The sequence below is a fragment of the Venturia canescens genome, chromosome 7, assembly GCF_019457755.1.
Source record: "Venturia canescens isolate UGA chromosome 7, ASM1945775v1, whole genome shotgun sequence".
NCBI classification, from domain to species: Eukaryota; Metazoa; Arthropoda; class Insecta; order Hymenoptera; family Ichneumonidae; genus Venturia; species Venturia canescens.
In genome coordinates, this window is record NC_057427.1 from 8802906 (window position 1) to 8818354 (window position 15449).

Genomic DNA, 15449 nt, shown 5'->3' on the forward strand with positions numbered 1-15449 from the left:
AGAAAATAAAAATTGAGAACTCAGATTATTATTCGAGTTACATCAGTGTTCAAATATAGGCAGTGACTCAATTATATATCGTACGTGTTGTAGAGAAAGCTTTGCACGACATCAAACGTGATATCATTGTTGTCGAGAGTTGTGTTCAAATGCAAAAAAGTACATTTTTCACAAGAAAAAAAATGAGGTGTTCAAAACCCTGAGATTATTCGAGAACAAAATCTCCAAAATGGTTAAATTTCACTTATTAATAGGACGCAATTTGCTCAGAGAATTAGTCAGCCAACGGACGAACCGCGAGTCTCAGTGCTCATTTCACCCCAAGAAAACCAAACGGATTGGATAGTCTTTCGAAGCTGTACCAGATCTCTACCGATACCCTGTTCACTTTCCAAGTCTCAGTGAAACGGTTTCAATCTATTGAAAGTCAAAATTTGGGAGAAAAAATTGCATCGAATCACCAGAGGGAACTGTAATCTTTCATAATAAACTGCAGAAACTGACATTTAAAATGGATTCGAGTGCTAGTGATTCTTACAAATTTGTCTACTACAACGATATCTTGTTACATTTCGGCAATGGAACTAGTCAAATCATAAGACTCACAGCAAAACTTGATGATGACATATTTTGTGTTTGGATCAAGCCCCAAGTGCCAATCACAGGATCGTCGCTGAAAAAAAGGGAAGGAGTTCAATTTTTGGGAACGGACATTTTTCTTGATAACGAAAAACAGCCAACTGTATCGATGAAAAGAGCTGTCATGATGCTCCTCGAGTTTCTCAAAGGATCGCCGAGGTCAGTCATACTGCTTGTGCATTCCAAATATTTGGCATCCAATCACCTGGTCCAACTCTTTCAAAAAACCAACACCTTGCATTTGTTTTTTGGTGTAATTGCGGGTTTTGCAAATACACTACCCATTTTTATGAAGAAGTACCCACGTGTACCGAGAATGGAACTATTCGCTTTACCCAATTTAACACAGAATTTGCTGGGTAAACAATTTGCAAAACCATATTACCAAACGCCTTATGATGTAGATATTCTACAAGAGCTCGTGACCAGCAAATTGTCGATATCTGACTTGATGCAAAACTATAAACCCTACAGAGAAGTTATTCTGAGAGAAAAGAAGAATTTGAGACGAATTGATAGAGCAGCACTTCGCTATTCCACCGCGAATAGGCATTAACAATGGAACCGATTCATTTACGAGCAGAAAGCGAGCTCGTGGTCGACAATTAATGGAAGAGTGGCATGAACATTTTGAACCCGGATCACGATGAAAATAATCCTTTTTTTTCTAGAATACATAACAGACTTACAGTCATTTATATGTATATCAATGCTCGAAATACATTGCAATTGATTTTTCTCTGTAATAAGAAAAAAAAATAAAGAATCATAAATTCATATGTGTTTGTCATTTTGAAACTCGCATGATCATTATTTACACAATAGTTTTTTATATACTCTTCGAAATCGGAATGATTATTCGCAATTTTATTTTCATATGAAAATTCTATTGTTTTGAGAATCCAGCACCCGCGGCGTCATATTTCGGAAGAAGAATATAAGCGATGTACGAAGCTAAAAAATTTGTAGAAAATCGTTTGTGGTAGTGACTCAATCGTCGATATTCGATAGAATTGTAACCTCGATAGAAAAATATATCGCACGTGTTGTAGAATAAAAGTTGTGTACAACATCGAACGCGATATCATTGTTGTCGAGAGTTCTTTTCAAATGCAAAAAAGTACATTTTTCACTGGAACAAATAAAGTGCACACAAGCTCTATCAGATCTCTATCAATACCCTGCTTACGAGAAATCGTTGAAAAAACTTAAGAAATTTACGTCGTTGCTCGTGAGAATAACGTCAAAAATGTTTTTTTTTTTTTTTTTTTCACGCAAAGAATACACAATTAGAGTGGTCCACAGAGAGGTATTTATTTCGCTTTTTTTTTTCGTACACAACATTCAACTAAAGTATTACAAATGATGAGTATTCAAATATATTATCGATTTATATATTGAAATATTGAGAATGTAACCGGCGCTCTGGTCCAGTGGTTAGCGTGCTTCCCTCTAAACCAGAGCATCGGGGTAGGCTCTCTGTTCGATTCTCGGTCCCGTAGATTTTTTGCGAGAATCAAATATGACCGTGACGTAGTTTCATGTGACTCTATTTCATATTTACATTCCCACGACAAGGCTCGACGTATATCTCCGATACCGCGAAGCGAGCCCAAGGCCGGGCTCTAGTGGCACAGATTATCCGCAATTTCCCTGTGCCCATGCAATCAAGTGCCATGGCAAATGCGCTACAGAGAGGGGGAAGTCGGATGGGGGCCTGATCACTGATTCGGACCAATCCCTCGGAATGTATAAGAAATATATAATAATGAGGATACGAAATGATGAAAATAACGAATATATATTGGGAGAATTAATACTGTTGAAATTCCTGATTTCTTCCACATTGTATCGTCGAGCACCATTCATAAATCCTGTCAGTAAAATTAACGTATACTTTCGTCAACAATGAGTTACATGTGTGGCGATTATTCGAGTGTTTTTCATATTTCAGAAGCGCATCTGTAACAATTTTTGTCTAAAAAATAACTTAAAAAATTAATTTTACGATACATTACGTCGAAATGAACGGACTAGATATGGAAAATTTTATAAATTATTCCAAAAAACATTTGATTTCGTTATCTACTTTATCGTCTGTCTCGATTTTTTAGTTATCTTCTTTTACAACTGTTAGAAAAACTTTGAATTCAAAATTAGCAACGATGGACGGAAAAAATGATTCAACAATGTCACGGAAAGTTTTTTATCCGTGCATTTAGTTAATAATTACGATAATAAAACGAATTCTAAATATACTTATCGTATCGACGAGAATTACGTTCGTACGTGCGCGATAAAATGTTAAATCAGCGGTCATTATGGTCATTATTTCGTTACGTTTATTCGTCATCTTAAACATCAAAATTACGATGCCAACTAATCGACCGAAAGTTCACCACGTTTTTTTACTCATATACAAATGAAACGCGAGCAAAATTGAAACTATTTCGATGCTTTTATTTTCGCCATAATCCTCGGACGATCTCAAATCAACAAATTCATACAAAAATCTAACCTCACTGTGGTAAATTTGATCAAATTTAACGGTTTGTGTCATCGTTTTTGTAGTACGACAGATGGCGTTCTAAAAAAAGGGTTTGAGATCGGAAGATGTTTATCCTCCATTTTCATCATCTTTGAACAATACCATTGAAGGAATTCTCAAATTAAAAGCAGAAAAAAAATCGAGATGTTCAATGAAATCGATCAAACCGAAGTTAATTAATTTCTGTTAAATTCGAGATTGTAAACTGAAAGAAGCACAAAAAATAAAAATCTCCAAACTGTTTTTTCCGCAGTTGATTCGCTGAAACGATATTCAGTTATTTGCACATATGACTCGTTTCGTAACTTTTCGGTTAACCTCTCAAATCCGCCCGCGGATATATTAGCGTAGTATAACGAATTTCAGAAAAATATATCATTCCGTATATATTTCTCACTTCATTTGCAACGGTTCGTGAAAATACGTATTTCTTTGATATCAGGGTACGCGATAGTATTGTGATAGGTACTTATTGTTTCAAGATTATTTCTTCCATTTATGGTTACATTCGAGATATGAAAATATTTCTAGAACTTTCAGTGACTGATTATAAAGGATTAAATAACATTAAAGGCCCATGAGAAAAATACTGGATTGTTGATAGCTACAACTGATGCTTGGATGAGAAGTGCACGAGTATCTTTTTCTTTTTTCTCTATCGTTCTTTCAATTTTCAATTATAATTACTTTCACTGGTCATAAAAAACAGTCGACCGACATTCACAGGTTTGATCTCGTATCTCGTTATATCTTCAATACAACCTTAACAACGGTAACGAGATTTTGTTTTACTCGTTTTTTCTTGATCCTTTAGAATATGTTATTTCTTCCGTTGGTTTCATTCTCGAATAAGACACTAATAGCACGTTTTTTTGTTTTTGTTACAAACGCTTTCTATTCACTTAAAATATGCTCCTTTTACTCAGCTATATCATTAATCATTAATATGAATAAACTATCTTGTGAGCATTCTTCAGTCACCATACGCTTAATATCTCTTAGCATTTAAATTTTGTGGTGATTAGCGCCCGTACAAATTTGGCGCCTCGAATCATGAGAATTCCCGAAGTTTCTGTTCGAGTTAAGTTAAAAACGAAGATTTTAGATGATCTTGCTTGAAATTTCGTTTTACTAATCGAAAAAAATTAATGCCCTTGACTCTTTCATCGTTAACTCTGCTCTTTGTCGATATCAAATGTACCTTTACGGTTTTATAGGTGTTATCAATGCTCTGAACTCGAACTTCGGTCTCCCTGCAATTCTTTAGGTTATTGAATTTATTTAAAAAATGAAATGTTGAAGATTAATGCAGTTTCGATTGATTCTTAGATATGAAGATCTTGCCGATAGCCTTCGACCTCGTTGTACATATTTCTGAGAGGATCTTTCGTATTATTGGCATTGAGTGGTGCGACCCTATTGTTACCGTTAGCGAGATGTCCGACGCCGTTTTGTAGCATGTGCGCGACGCCGTTTGCTGCGCCATTCGCGACCCCATTTTGATGGGTCAGATGATTGATCACACCGTTTTGTTGCCTCACGTTGTTCGCGATGCCGTTCAAACGATTTCCATTTTTCGTTGTTCCAATGTTTTTCTCCACGTGATTCGCCAAAGCGTTAACGCCATTTTCTATTATATGCTTCGCCACTCCATTGGCCAAAGGGACTTTTTGAGCCCCGTTCATGTTACCGGGGGCTATCGAGTTTGGGCCGTTCGAACCGGGACGCGAAAAAACAGCACCGTTCCCATTTCTCTCTTCTTTGCGTCTCGCTCCTCGCATCAATTGATAGAGAGCAGCGGCGCATTCTTGTTGGACGGATGGCACGTCTGTGTCACCATCGATCTGTGAAATTTCATACGCAATTTGTACAAAAGCATTTCCCAACATGATTCTTACCAGGGATTTTAGTCTCATTTTTGTGTAAAAATTTGGGTTTTTTAATTAGTTATCTGCAGCTTGAACTCGAAATGTTTGCAAGGCTGCATTTTCTCAACATTTTAAATGGGGAAATAAGGAAAAGAGTGTACTCACGATTGTGAGACGCTCCTCGCTGTCGAGTGTTTTCAACATTGGTAGAGACACCTCACGGAAGAGTTCCAATCTTTTTCGAAAAGCTGAAACACTGTCGTCGAGTCTACCCCGACCGAGCTGGAGTTTCGAACAGTCGAGGAGTACGAGCGGGGGTTCTTGGCCGAACTGTAAAAAAGTCAATATTTTCATCGCATATTACAGACCAATCTTGTGCTAAAAACATTTTTGTAATCAAATGGAAAATAGAAAAAACTTGGATCGTGATTCGATTTTGTTGGAAGTTTACCTTGGTCTCAAAAGCTTGAACTTGGCTGAGGTCTCTAGGAAAGCCATCGATGATGATACCATCGGTGTCTCGATTGATGAGAACTTGTTGTTCAACAAGTTGCATTACGATATCTTGGGGTGCCATCTCACCGGACTCAATAGCGTTCTTCACCACTGTATTTGATGATGCCATTGTTCTTAAAAGGCCTCCTATGCTAACGTGGACCCAACGATCCATATTGGTCACAGCTTGAGTGCACAAACTCGCTTTGTTGCTGCCAGGTCCGCCTATGACCCATATGAACGTGGGTATCCCCTTCCTCGGTTTGTTTGCAGTCTTCGCTGGATTGGCTCGTGGCGCCGGTGACCTTGGCGAAACTTCAGTCACTACGAGCTTCTCATTGTGAGAGGACGAACTGGAATTTATTCCACGTCGTTCCACTTCGACCTTGGGACATAAAAATTAGTGAACGAAAGTGTCGGAACCTTCTAGCCATTTGTCATAGATTATTCGCGCACTTTAACCGTAACGAACTTGGTAGAATCTTCTATCACCATGATTTTACGAAACGTGTTATCGATCCGAATAACCATGCCGATAAAAGTTTGGGACAGACACAATGAGAATTCTCTGATTCATGAAATTTAAGTGTATTTCCTACAGTGGTTCGATATATCATTTCCGTGTGTACACGAACGTGTGAATCCCCTCGAGCTAGAATAGCTCTTGTACTAATCCGAGAAGGAAAGAAACGTGGGAGACTCCTTTCCCCGAGCCTCGAATGTTCGATCGGGCTTCGTTAATTGATATGTTCGTTAGGTAGTATTTGGGGTTCTGGGGAGTTGGTCATTAAATTTTGCAACCCAATGGGGAGAGAAAATCCTCGATTTTCCAAAAACCCGAATACTTAGTAGTTCGATGGGTTAGAAAAATGTTTAATTTTGAATACCCAGCTTGTGAGTGTTTAAAACTTGGTCTCAATGAAAAAAGTATAGAAATGCAATCGATTTTATAATACACTCAGATATCATCCGAGCGCAACACCATATTTCCGTCCTTCTTATGAATCTCCAGCGAAACAGGACAAAAAATATCTAAAAACTCGGTCCTCTGGGTCGCAAAGAGCATATTCACCTCAGCCTCCAAAGAGCGTTGCGGTGCTTTGTCCCGAGTAGCAGCCTCCGAAAGTCCCAAAATCCTCATAACCGCTTCGCGAAAATCGACGTAGACGTCACTCGGATTTCGCTCACCGTTGATCTGCACAAATTTTTGTATTTTTTGGAGAAACATTGCACGAGAATCGCTCACACTTAATTTGCTCATCCGAGGTTTGTTTGCTTCATTGATCGCTAAATTACTCGACTAAAATTTTGGCACATGTGACCTCATTCCCCCGTGCAGATCATTATCAGCTGGCGTTTTGACGCTTGACAAGATCTTCTGACACAGCTAGCACGAGACTATTCCGTCTGATGTGATAAATTTTCGTAAATCGATGATTTTTTCTATATCTTTTGCCAACCGAATGTTTTCATTTCTACAATTCAGTCCGGTGAACGAAAATGAATAAAAATTGAAAAAAACGCTACTGAAAATCTTCGTGGCATCGTCGAGAACGAAAATTCTTAATAAATTCAATTCTCGAGATACAACGCACATTGAAATATTTACCTCCAAGAGAATTCCACTCCGATCGAAGTATTCGGCGACTGGCATAACGTTTCTATAAAAATTTCGAAGTTCCATTCGCGCGAGGCCCAAAACTATGTGCCCGAGTTGAGCTCCGTAATCGATTTGTCTCTCGAGTACGTCTTGTCTCCAGGACACGAGTACAGCACCGTTAACAATTTGTATCTACAAAAATAAAGAATACGTCAAGAACAATTGTTCGGTTGTACTTTCAAAATTTGATGTGGCAACATATCCGGACATTTTTACTCTTACGAAATTCTGTTTCAGGCTTGAAAAGACACGGTGAAATTTGGGCATTGTAAGATGGCACAAAAAGACTCGGATTGGCCGCATATTCGGACTCGCGGGGTCACTAAACCGGGTCACTGGAACGCGAGCCACTATCACTGTACTTCTTGCGTTAGTGGCTCATCCCTTCGACCACGTCCCACACACACACGTGTCGTCGAAAACGTACCCAATTACGCAAGTCCTTACAAGAATTTGTACACCGAAAAAATGACGCTTCGAGAATGGCGGTGAAAAATATTGGAAGCCCCGAATTTTTCTAAAAAAATGTTTTTTTGCGACAAAAACATTAACGAGGGATGGAACGGGTGCTCGCTTTTTGCACTAAAACTTGAAAAAAATCGCGATCGCGAAACGAATTTGGGGAGTTGAATAGTATTTATCATTTCGCATTTTGTTACTATTTTTGGGCTTTTAGACATTAAACGTTTTGGACGAAAGAAACTGTCCTTTTCACTTCGAGTTCTCTGTCGGGCCCTGCTGCTTTCAGAGGATTCCGTGCTGCACCTCTGAGAATATCAAGAGCAACGAGGTAATCCAGCTGGGTTAACAACCCTTGAAGAAAGTTGGAGGCCGAATATTCGGTGGTTGAAAAAAATAGCGGTTGAATAAGGAGACAAAAGGGTGGGTGAAGAAAGGACACGTGTTAACCGTAACGCGAAGCATCCATCGAGTCTAATATTGGAGTCGATAGAAGAAAAAAAATCGACCACGCTTTCTCATAGATTTCACGTATCGATGTTAAATATTAATGCTCAACCGGTGCTCACACGTGGAAGCAATTACGAGAATTGTGAATGGAACGTGGCTCACGATTATGTGAGATCTCAAACATTGTTGGTCTCATCGTCAACTTTCCTCGAAATCGTTCGTCCATTAACAACATTCGATTGATATTCGTCTCCGATAGTAAGTTAATTAAAACCCTCGATTACTTACTTTTTCCGAGTACTCAACGACGTCTCGCATATTTCTCGGATAACCGCTAACGAGGAAGGTTTTGGCACTCGGTGACATTTTCATTTCGAGCATAAGAACCTCGGCGACGGTTTTACTGCTCAGCAGCCCAAAGTCCTGCATATCTGCACCGGTGAAAGAGCCTTTATTATTTACAATTCATTATCCGATGAGGCAAAAATGGATCGTCAAGCTGAAGTGCGAGCTCGATTGCCTAAAATTGCTTAAAATTCACGTCGACCAACACTTTCGTCGGATTTCTACCCGCAACGATTTATCCAAATTTACGTTCGAGCATAATTTGCAGTAAAAAGACAATTCAGTGAGAATCAAGGCTGCTTGAAGAATTTTTTCTTTCCGAGAGGCTGTGATAACGTCGAGGCAAAAAGAAAACGAAAAGGATCGATTAATAGTTTCGCAATCAAACGCAATTTTAATACGTGTAAAGCCCCCGTTGTTGTTGTGCTTTTTTTACGCGGATCGAGCGAAGCGAGCGAGGATCGATTCCTTAGCCGGGCGCTGACTGTGTTCTTCCACGACATTCACTTGTCATACACGGTCTCAAGCTCACTAATATATCAACTATGTTTGTAAGCCATTGAAGAAGTCGTAAGTCCGACGAATGATAAAGGTTGAGTTGTCGGAGTTACGACTTTGTTTGAATGCCCTTTCCGAGGGTGGAGACAGTGTGCTTGCCGTTTTTATGTCTGCGTTTTATTCTTAAACGAGCCAGGAAAGTACACAGAACATAAATATATTAATAGATAAGTAAATTCCAATGCGAAAGAGAGCTCGAACGAAAATACATTTAGAAAACAAATTTACATCCGCAGTCGGATTCGACGCTGCGACGTTTCGTCAAGAAATTTCAATAAACCTTAATGAGATAATTTAACTTCAGATGGTATTTTCAGGCCTGAAATTCTCACCGTTTCCAAGGGCGTACTGCTGCAAAAGGTCAGTCATGTTGATGTGCGTTATGCCCTTTTTCTCCTGCATCAGGTTGTCGCAATGTGTCACCTTTCCGCTGCCGGGGCCACCTTCGTTAAAACGAAATAACGATGAAAAATTGTTTATAAATAATCGCTTAATTCGTCGTTTCAACGTTCATTTAGCCTGCGTGAAAGAGGGCTCGGATACTTGTCAGGAGCTTTGACTCGAAGTTTTAACAACTCTGAGTGACAGCTCTGTAAAGCGGCTCGGAAGCTTCGTTTCAGAGCTGTCCGTGCTGAACTCGGGGCCAAGTGCTTTCGTGTTATTTCTCCGAGGGGTTCGACACGCGTAAAAGTTATTTGAATTGCTCGAAAATGCGCAGGTTCGCTCTACCAGTGCTCGATTCACTGGAGAAAATTGCTAGGCAGCTTCGATTCCAATATTTCACGTCACTGTCAATTTTGCTGTTTATCAACTTTCCGAAAGCGCGACCGCGAAGTTGGAAGCGAGTGTTAAAAGTTGGGAAAAAGATAACGCCGCGCGGCGCGATTCCCGTGCGAATCGATTTTGGGTCGAGCGGTTCCCCATCCGAGTACCGGCGCCACCCGGAACTCCCTGAACGCCGAGGATCCCAGTGAACCTTCACCGATCGCCGCGCACCTCTTTCGGATGGATTTTCCCATATTTTTGGAGACAAGAATATACTCACCGAGAACAAAAATGACCGGGACTTTGGGTGTCTCGAATTTGACAGGACCGATATTTTGCATGGGGAAATGCCCGTCCGGGGGTGTCGCGAGTAAGCCAGCCTCGCCTCGCCACTTTCCAGCACTTCGAGCATCGCCTTCCTCGAACACCTGCGATCCATTTTGTTGATCTACGGAAGAGGATGGAATTTCGAAAATTTTTAACCTCCGATCAACCTCTCAAACATTCGTAAGTTCCAATCCGAGCTCTCGTGCAGGAAACATTATCGAATGATATCACAAAGATTTCGAAATGAAGAAATGAAGCATAAAAATCTGAATATGAAGCTTTTATTATATGAAATAATTCTCTAGTTCGGCGTGTCTCCCTTTTTTTCTATACATATCAAAATCGCATGACAGTCGGACGTGTACCACGTGACTCATGGTGTGAGTCTACTGGCATGCGTGACTCTTCGACTCCCTTTGATGCATGTATAATTCAAAGATACTCGTTATTTATCGCGTCTGCGATCAAGATTTTCATGCACGTATGTGTAGATATTTTGAGGATGCTCTTGAACCTCGATTTACCCGTTTTTTCACGAGACACTGCATACAATTTCCAAAAAATGTCCTATTCGTTGATACGATTGCTAAAAACTTCGTCTTTTCGATCGCTTGCTTCATAATCATTTCATTTTACCACAAAGATACGAATCATTCAAGTTTTTGAAGGACGATTAGAACGTTAGTTTAAAAATAGTGTCACGGATCTTTTGGTTATTCGAAAATAACACCCAAAGTTGCTGAGTCAAGATGAAAGAGGTACAGGAAAGAAGAAAAAGTTTCTTAAAATTATGTTGAATACGAACCTGTGTCCAGGCAGATGCCCATAGTAAGTTGCTCGAATGGTGGCCCGTAATTATCACGGCCATTAACCTCACATTCTCCGAAAAAAACACGGCCTTCTGGCCCGCCTCCTTTTTCTCCTTCTTCCTCTGCCACCCTCCGTTTTTCTTCCGTTTCGCTTCAGCCCGAACCCACGTAACGAACTCGTAGAGAAATACAAACGAAAATTACCGAACCGAGCGGACGTTGCGAATTTTCGTACTCTCCGTTTTGGTTTTTCACTGCAGCGGCGAACACAGCACTCACTAGAAAAACACTTTCGTTATCATCCAACTGTTACACTTGAAGAAAGCAACATCGAGGGCTATTTATCCATGGAACGTAACTCGCTGATGTGGTAAACGCTGCGGATTTTCGTTCGCATTAAATTTCATATTAGTATCGAGTCTTTTCAATTTTCGTAGTAAACTCTTGAGCAACAGTCCGAGCAACAAAACTGTCCACATGGGGCGAACTTGAACTTGGCCGTGGTCGAACGTTCGCACGTCACAGTTCCTTTATGCAGATGCATACACGTCTACACTTGTACGTACAAATACACTACCGGACGGATTCGTACAAAGGACGACGAGACGTGTTTTTTTTTCTACCCTTTACGCTTTAGTGGCGAGAAACACTAAAAGCTTTGTGAATCAATCGATAAGTTCATATTTTTTCCACATTCTCACGTTTTTCTTCTTCCCATAACTGCTCGAATATTTTCGAAAAATGATCGAATTCCCAAAATTAAATTGAACCAATGACCTGCCGGAGCTGTCAACGGTGTTTCGAACGAAAGTTTTCGTCCCTTATTGACGATTCGTATGCAATTCTGATCACTCCCGAGCACTTCGGACGATAAACACGTATTTTTTTTTCTTAGAATCGCGCCTTGCGCCGACGAAAGCTTCAACAGAAATGAACCGTTTGTTCACTAGAACGTTAAGTTCTAATGTTTCCATAGTTACAGCACATGCGCATTCTTCGAGGGTAAACCCCTTTTTTACCCAGCGACATCAACGTGTACAACGGAAAAAAATATTTACGACCGTATATACATATACGTTTACGCGAACTTCTGCTCGAGGATGACTAATGTGGAGACATAATTTATATTCGTTACGACCCGAAACCGAATAAATATGGAAATGATTATTTATCAATTGATAAAATAATCCAATGAAAATCATAATTTAACAAATGATTTCGATTCGTAAATACGAGTGTCCAATCGGTGAAAATTTTAATTTTTTGTGTCTCGACACTTCGGTACTCTTTTTATTATGTGACTGTAAACCCGATTTTTTAACCAATGAAAGAACAGCACCGAATTTTGAAGGCAAAACACGCGGACCGCTGTGTACCGCGTGCACTTTTTTCTACTGTAAATCCGGAAGGTAGTTTTCGTTTGTTTGCTTGTTACCTCATAATTCAACAGTCGATCAACGAATCGTTACTGAGTTTTAAATGCGTTTAGTTATCGCGAAGGGCAAGAGAATCAAAGTTAATATTTTGTCTCGTAACAATCTCGAGCGGAGCGCAAGATTTTGGCGGTCGAACGACCATCTTGAGGCTCCGCGGGCGGAGACGCACGAAAGCTTTTGTCAATCTCCCGCACACAATTCGGGCACATGCCCATTTTTCAAAATATAACGTCGGAAAATGCTAAAATCGTAATTACGTACTTTTTAATCCGGCTTCATGACTCACTCTTAAATGTATATCAACACAGCGATCATTACATTACAACCGTAACTTACCAACTGTTATGACCTCACGGAGGGCTTGTGCAAGCTCTCGGGGACGTTTGTGCTATTCTTTCGCTTTCTTTTCCCCCTATTTTCAACACCGATCGTCGATCATTGCTATTATGTACAATTTAGCGTGACTTGGGTGCATCTACGTACATATTGACACTGGACAGCGGAAAGAAAAACGAGCTGTATACGCAGCTCGTTTAGTTCGCACCTTTCGTATATACACGCAATGTCAAGTTCCTCAACACTTCAAGGTCAATTGGCCATTTGTGAGGGTGAAAACGAGAGGAAAAGTGGACACGTGACGTTTAAAGATTCAATATGGAGAAAAGAATTTATATTTTTTATCGAATGCCTAATAAGAGCGAGAAAACTGTTTTTCCAACGATCACAGATTAATGTCTCGTTATTTTTTTGACAAAGACAAGTTGAAGCTTGTTTGGATTTGTTCCTCATTTACCAATCACTGCGACCACGTTAATAATAAATCTTATGACAAGGTGAAATAAAAACAGAAACTAGTGGAAACGATCCAAAGTTCTATTACAGGCTCCGCCGTGCAATCATCGTACTATAATAAATTCTAGAAGAACCAATAAGGTCGCGACACCGTCGTTAGAATCGTACTCGCGAGCTTTTTTCATTCGGTACGTTAAATTGATGTTAAATTAATGGTAGCATCGAAGCGATTTAACGACTGTCACGGGGAGTTTCTTTAAGGACGGCCGTAATTATATATTGTTTCTATATGCTCGATGAGAATCAGCTTTCTTCGGTTTCTATATCGAGTGTCCTAAAACTCGATTTCAAATATACAAACGACCAATCAATCGAATCATTTTTTCAAGAACAAAATTTCCGCAACGTCTCATCTCCCAAGTTTTAGAGTTACTAGGCCCAGTTCCGTCGAGCCGTCGAGCACTCTGCGACAAAGCGCGCGACGCGGCGGTGGGAGCGAAGCGGACGCTGCCCCACTCAACGAGCTTCTTTATTACAACGCGTCTCATTGGCTATCGCTGATTGGCTGATACCCCGTTAACGGTGCCTCAAAAGAAAAAGTGTCTCAGGACTTTTCTCTTTGGAATCGCGTAACTGATCGATCCTCGAAGTTTCAAACCCGATTTTCCGGACATCCTTTGTGTATTAATTTCGCAGTACGACAGACGACTCGATATACTCGCTCAAACAAAACCGCGAACTTTCTCGGCTCTTACCTTGAAAACAACAGGGCTAAGGGGAGTTTTGTTTCAAGACACGAATAATAAAATTTCAGGGTTATCATTAGCCCAGTTTATCAAGGGAGTAGTCGCCATCGTCCCCCTGAGCAATTCGTACTTCCTCAATAAAGTCGCAATTCTCATACTAAATTCTTCGTTCAACGAACTACCAATGATGGCGGTAGTAGCCTTCTCAGTAAAGCTCCAATTAAACTCGGTCCCGCTTCCCGAAAGTGGACTAATCGAAATTGAAAATTACACCCTGCCTTCGAATAATTCAAAGCCCTAATTACCGGATATCATCAAAAGCCTACGACGTGGATAGGAATTTCAAGGAACCAAACAATTTCCTTGAAATCGAATAGAGGGAACTCCGGGAACTTCCGGGAACTAACCTCAAATTTTCTACAACCTTTCATATTTCGATGTCATTCACTCAATTCAATTGCTTCCATGTCTAATGTAACGTGAAAATATGTTTTTTTTTTCATACTTCTCCGCGAAATAATAAGACTCGAACGTTTGTGACAAATGTGATAAACGGCGATAGCATTTTGTTCGAGTTTCTAGAATTTACCATTGACCGTAACTTGTCGTAACGTACGTTCATCCCCACCTTGAAGTTCTGTTTTTCTTTCTCTAGGCATACCTTGTCCCACATAACTCATTTCCAAACACACGAGAAAGGTTAATGATTCAGTTTTTCGCAACTCGAAACTTTGTGACGATCGCTAGCTCGAAATGTTAGAATTAAGTTAGCCTCACGATCGACAAAATTGTCATCGTAATTTTTTTAGTTTCTGAATGCGATTTTAAAAGGTTATATGTGACTGCGTCGTCGAAAAAATGTAATTTTTTGTTTCCTTTTTCTTGTACAGAGAATCTGAACAAATGTATCATTCGTACGAACACGTTTTTTGACAGAATCGAAACTCTCCCCGTCGCCGATTTGGCTCAAACTCGTCGTGTGATATATTTTTCAACAAATTAATGGAGCTCCTTTTCTCTATAACCTATTTTATATGCTTATAAAATTCTATTAAACATTTATTAGATATCGACGAGAAAATGAGAGTGATAAATAATGAAAAGTGGTAAGCTGTCGACAGGTGCCGAATGTCTCATGAATGTAACCGGTGTGCACTGTTCTCGGGTGACGACATAACTCGAGCACAATTCCCACATTCCTAAATAATAACTATATTCTCTCGCCCTGTCTTTCTTTTCGCTCTATCTCCCCTTGAAATTAAAAATATTATCAACGAAAATTCTAGTTGTCATACACGATTTATAAACAATTCGAAAATAAATAATAACCTTGACTTGTTCCCTTTGCGAAAAAAGTTTACTGCGAACTCATTACTTTATGATGAACGAGTGCCGCCATTATAGATCGTACCCATGAAACGATAATCCATTGCTCGTTCGCTGCAATGTCGTAACGTCTCGTTTTTTCCAATCATATTTTCATTTTTTGCTTACTCTCGAAATTCGTTTATCACTTCGAATACGTTTCGTTTGAATTTATTCATTCGATTGT

At 39.8% G+C, this 15449-nt stretch overlaps 1 protein-coding gene across 1 annotated transcript; it reads right to left on the bottom strand.

Annotated features, from left to right (window-relative positions):
• Window positions 1–1928: 1928 nt before the first annotated feature.
• LOC122413788 (adenylate kinase isoenzyme 5) lies at window positions 1929–12788 on the bottom strand. Its single transcript, XM_043424382.1, has 10 exons — window positions 12696–12788; window positions 10920–11842; window positions 10068–10235; window positions 9355–9465; window positions 8408–8550; window positions 7160–7342; window positions 6623–6745; window positions 5507–5935; window positions 5221–5385; window positions 1929–5031 (listed from the first exon to the last, which is right to left on the bottom strand). The coding sequence occupies exons 2-10, from the start codon at window positions 10939–10941 to the stop codon at window positions 4513–4515; spliced, it is 1863 nt and encodes a 620-aa protein (XP_043280317.1). The 5' UTR covers window positions 10942–11842; window positions 12696–12788; the 3' UTR covers window positions 1929–4512.
• Window positions 12789–15449: the final 2661 nt, after the last annotated feature.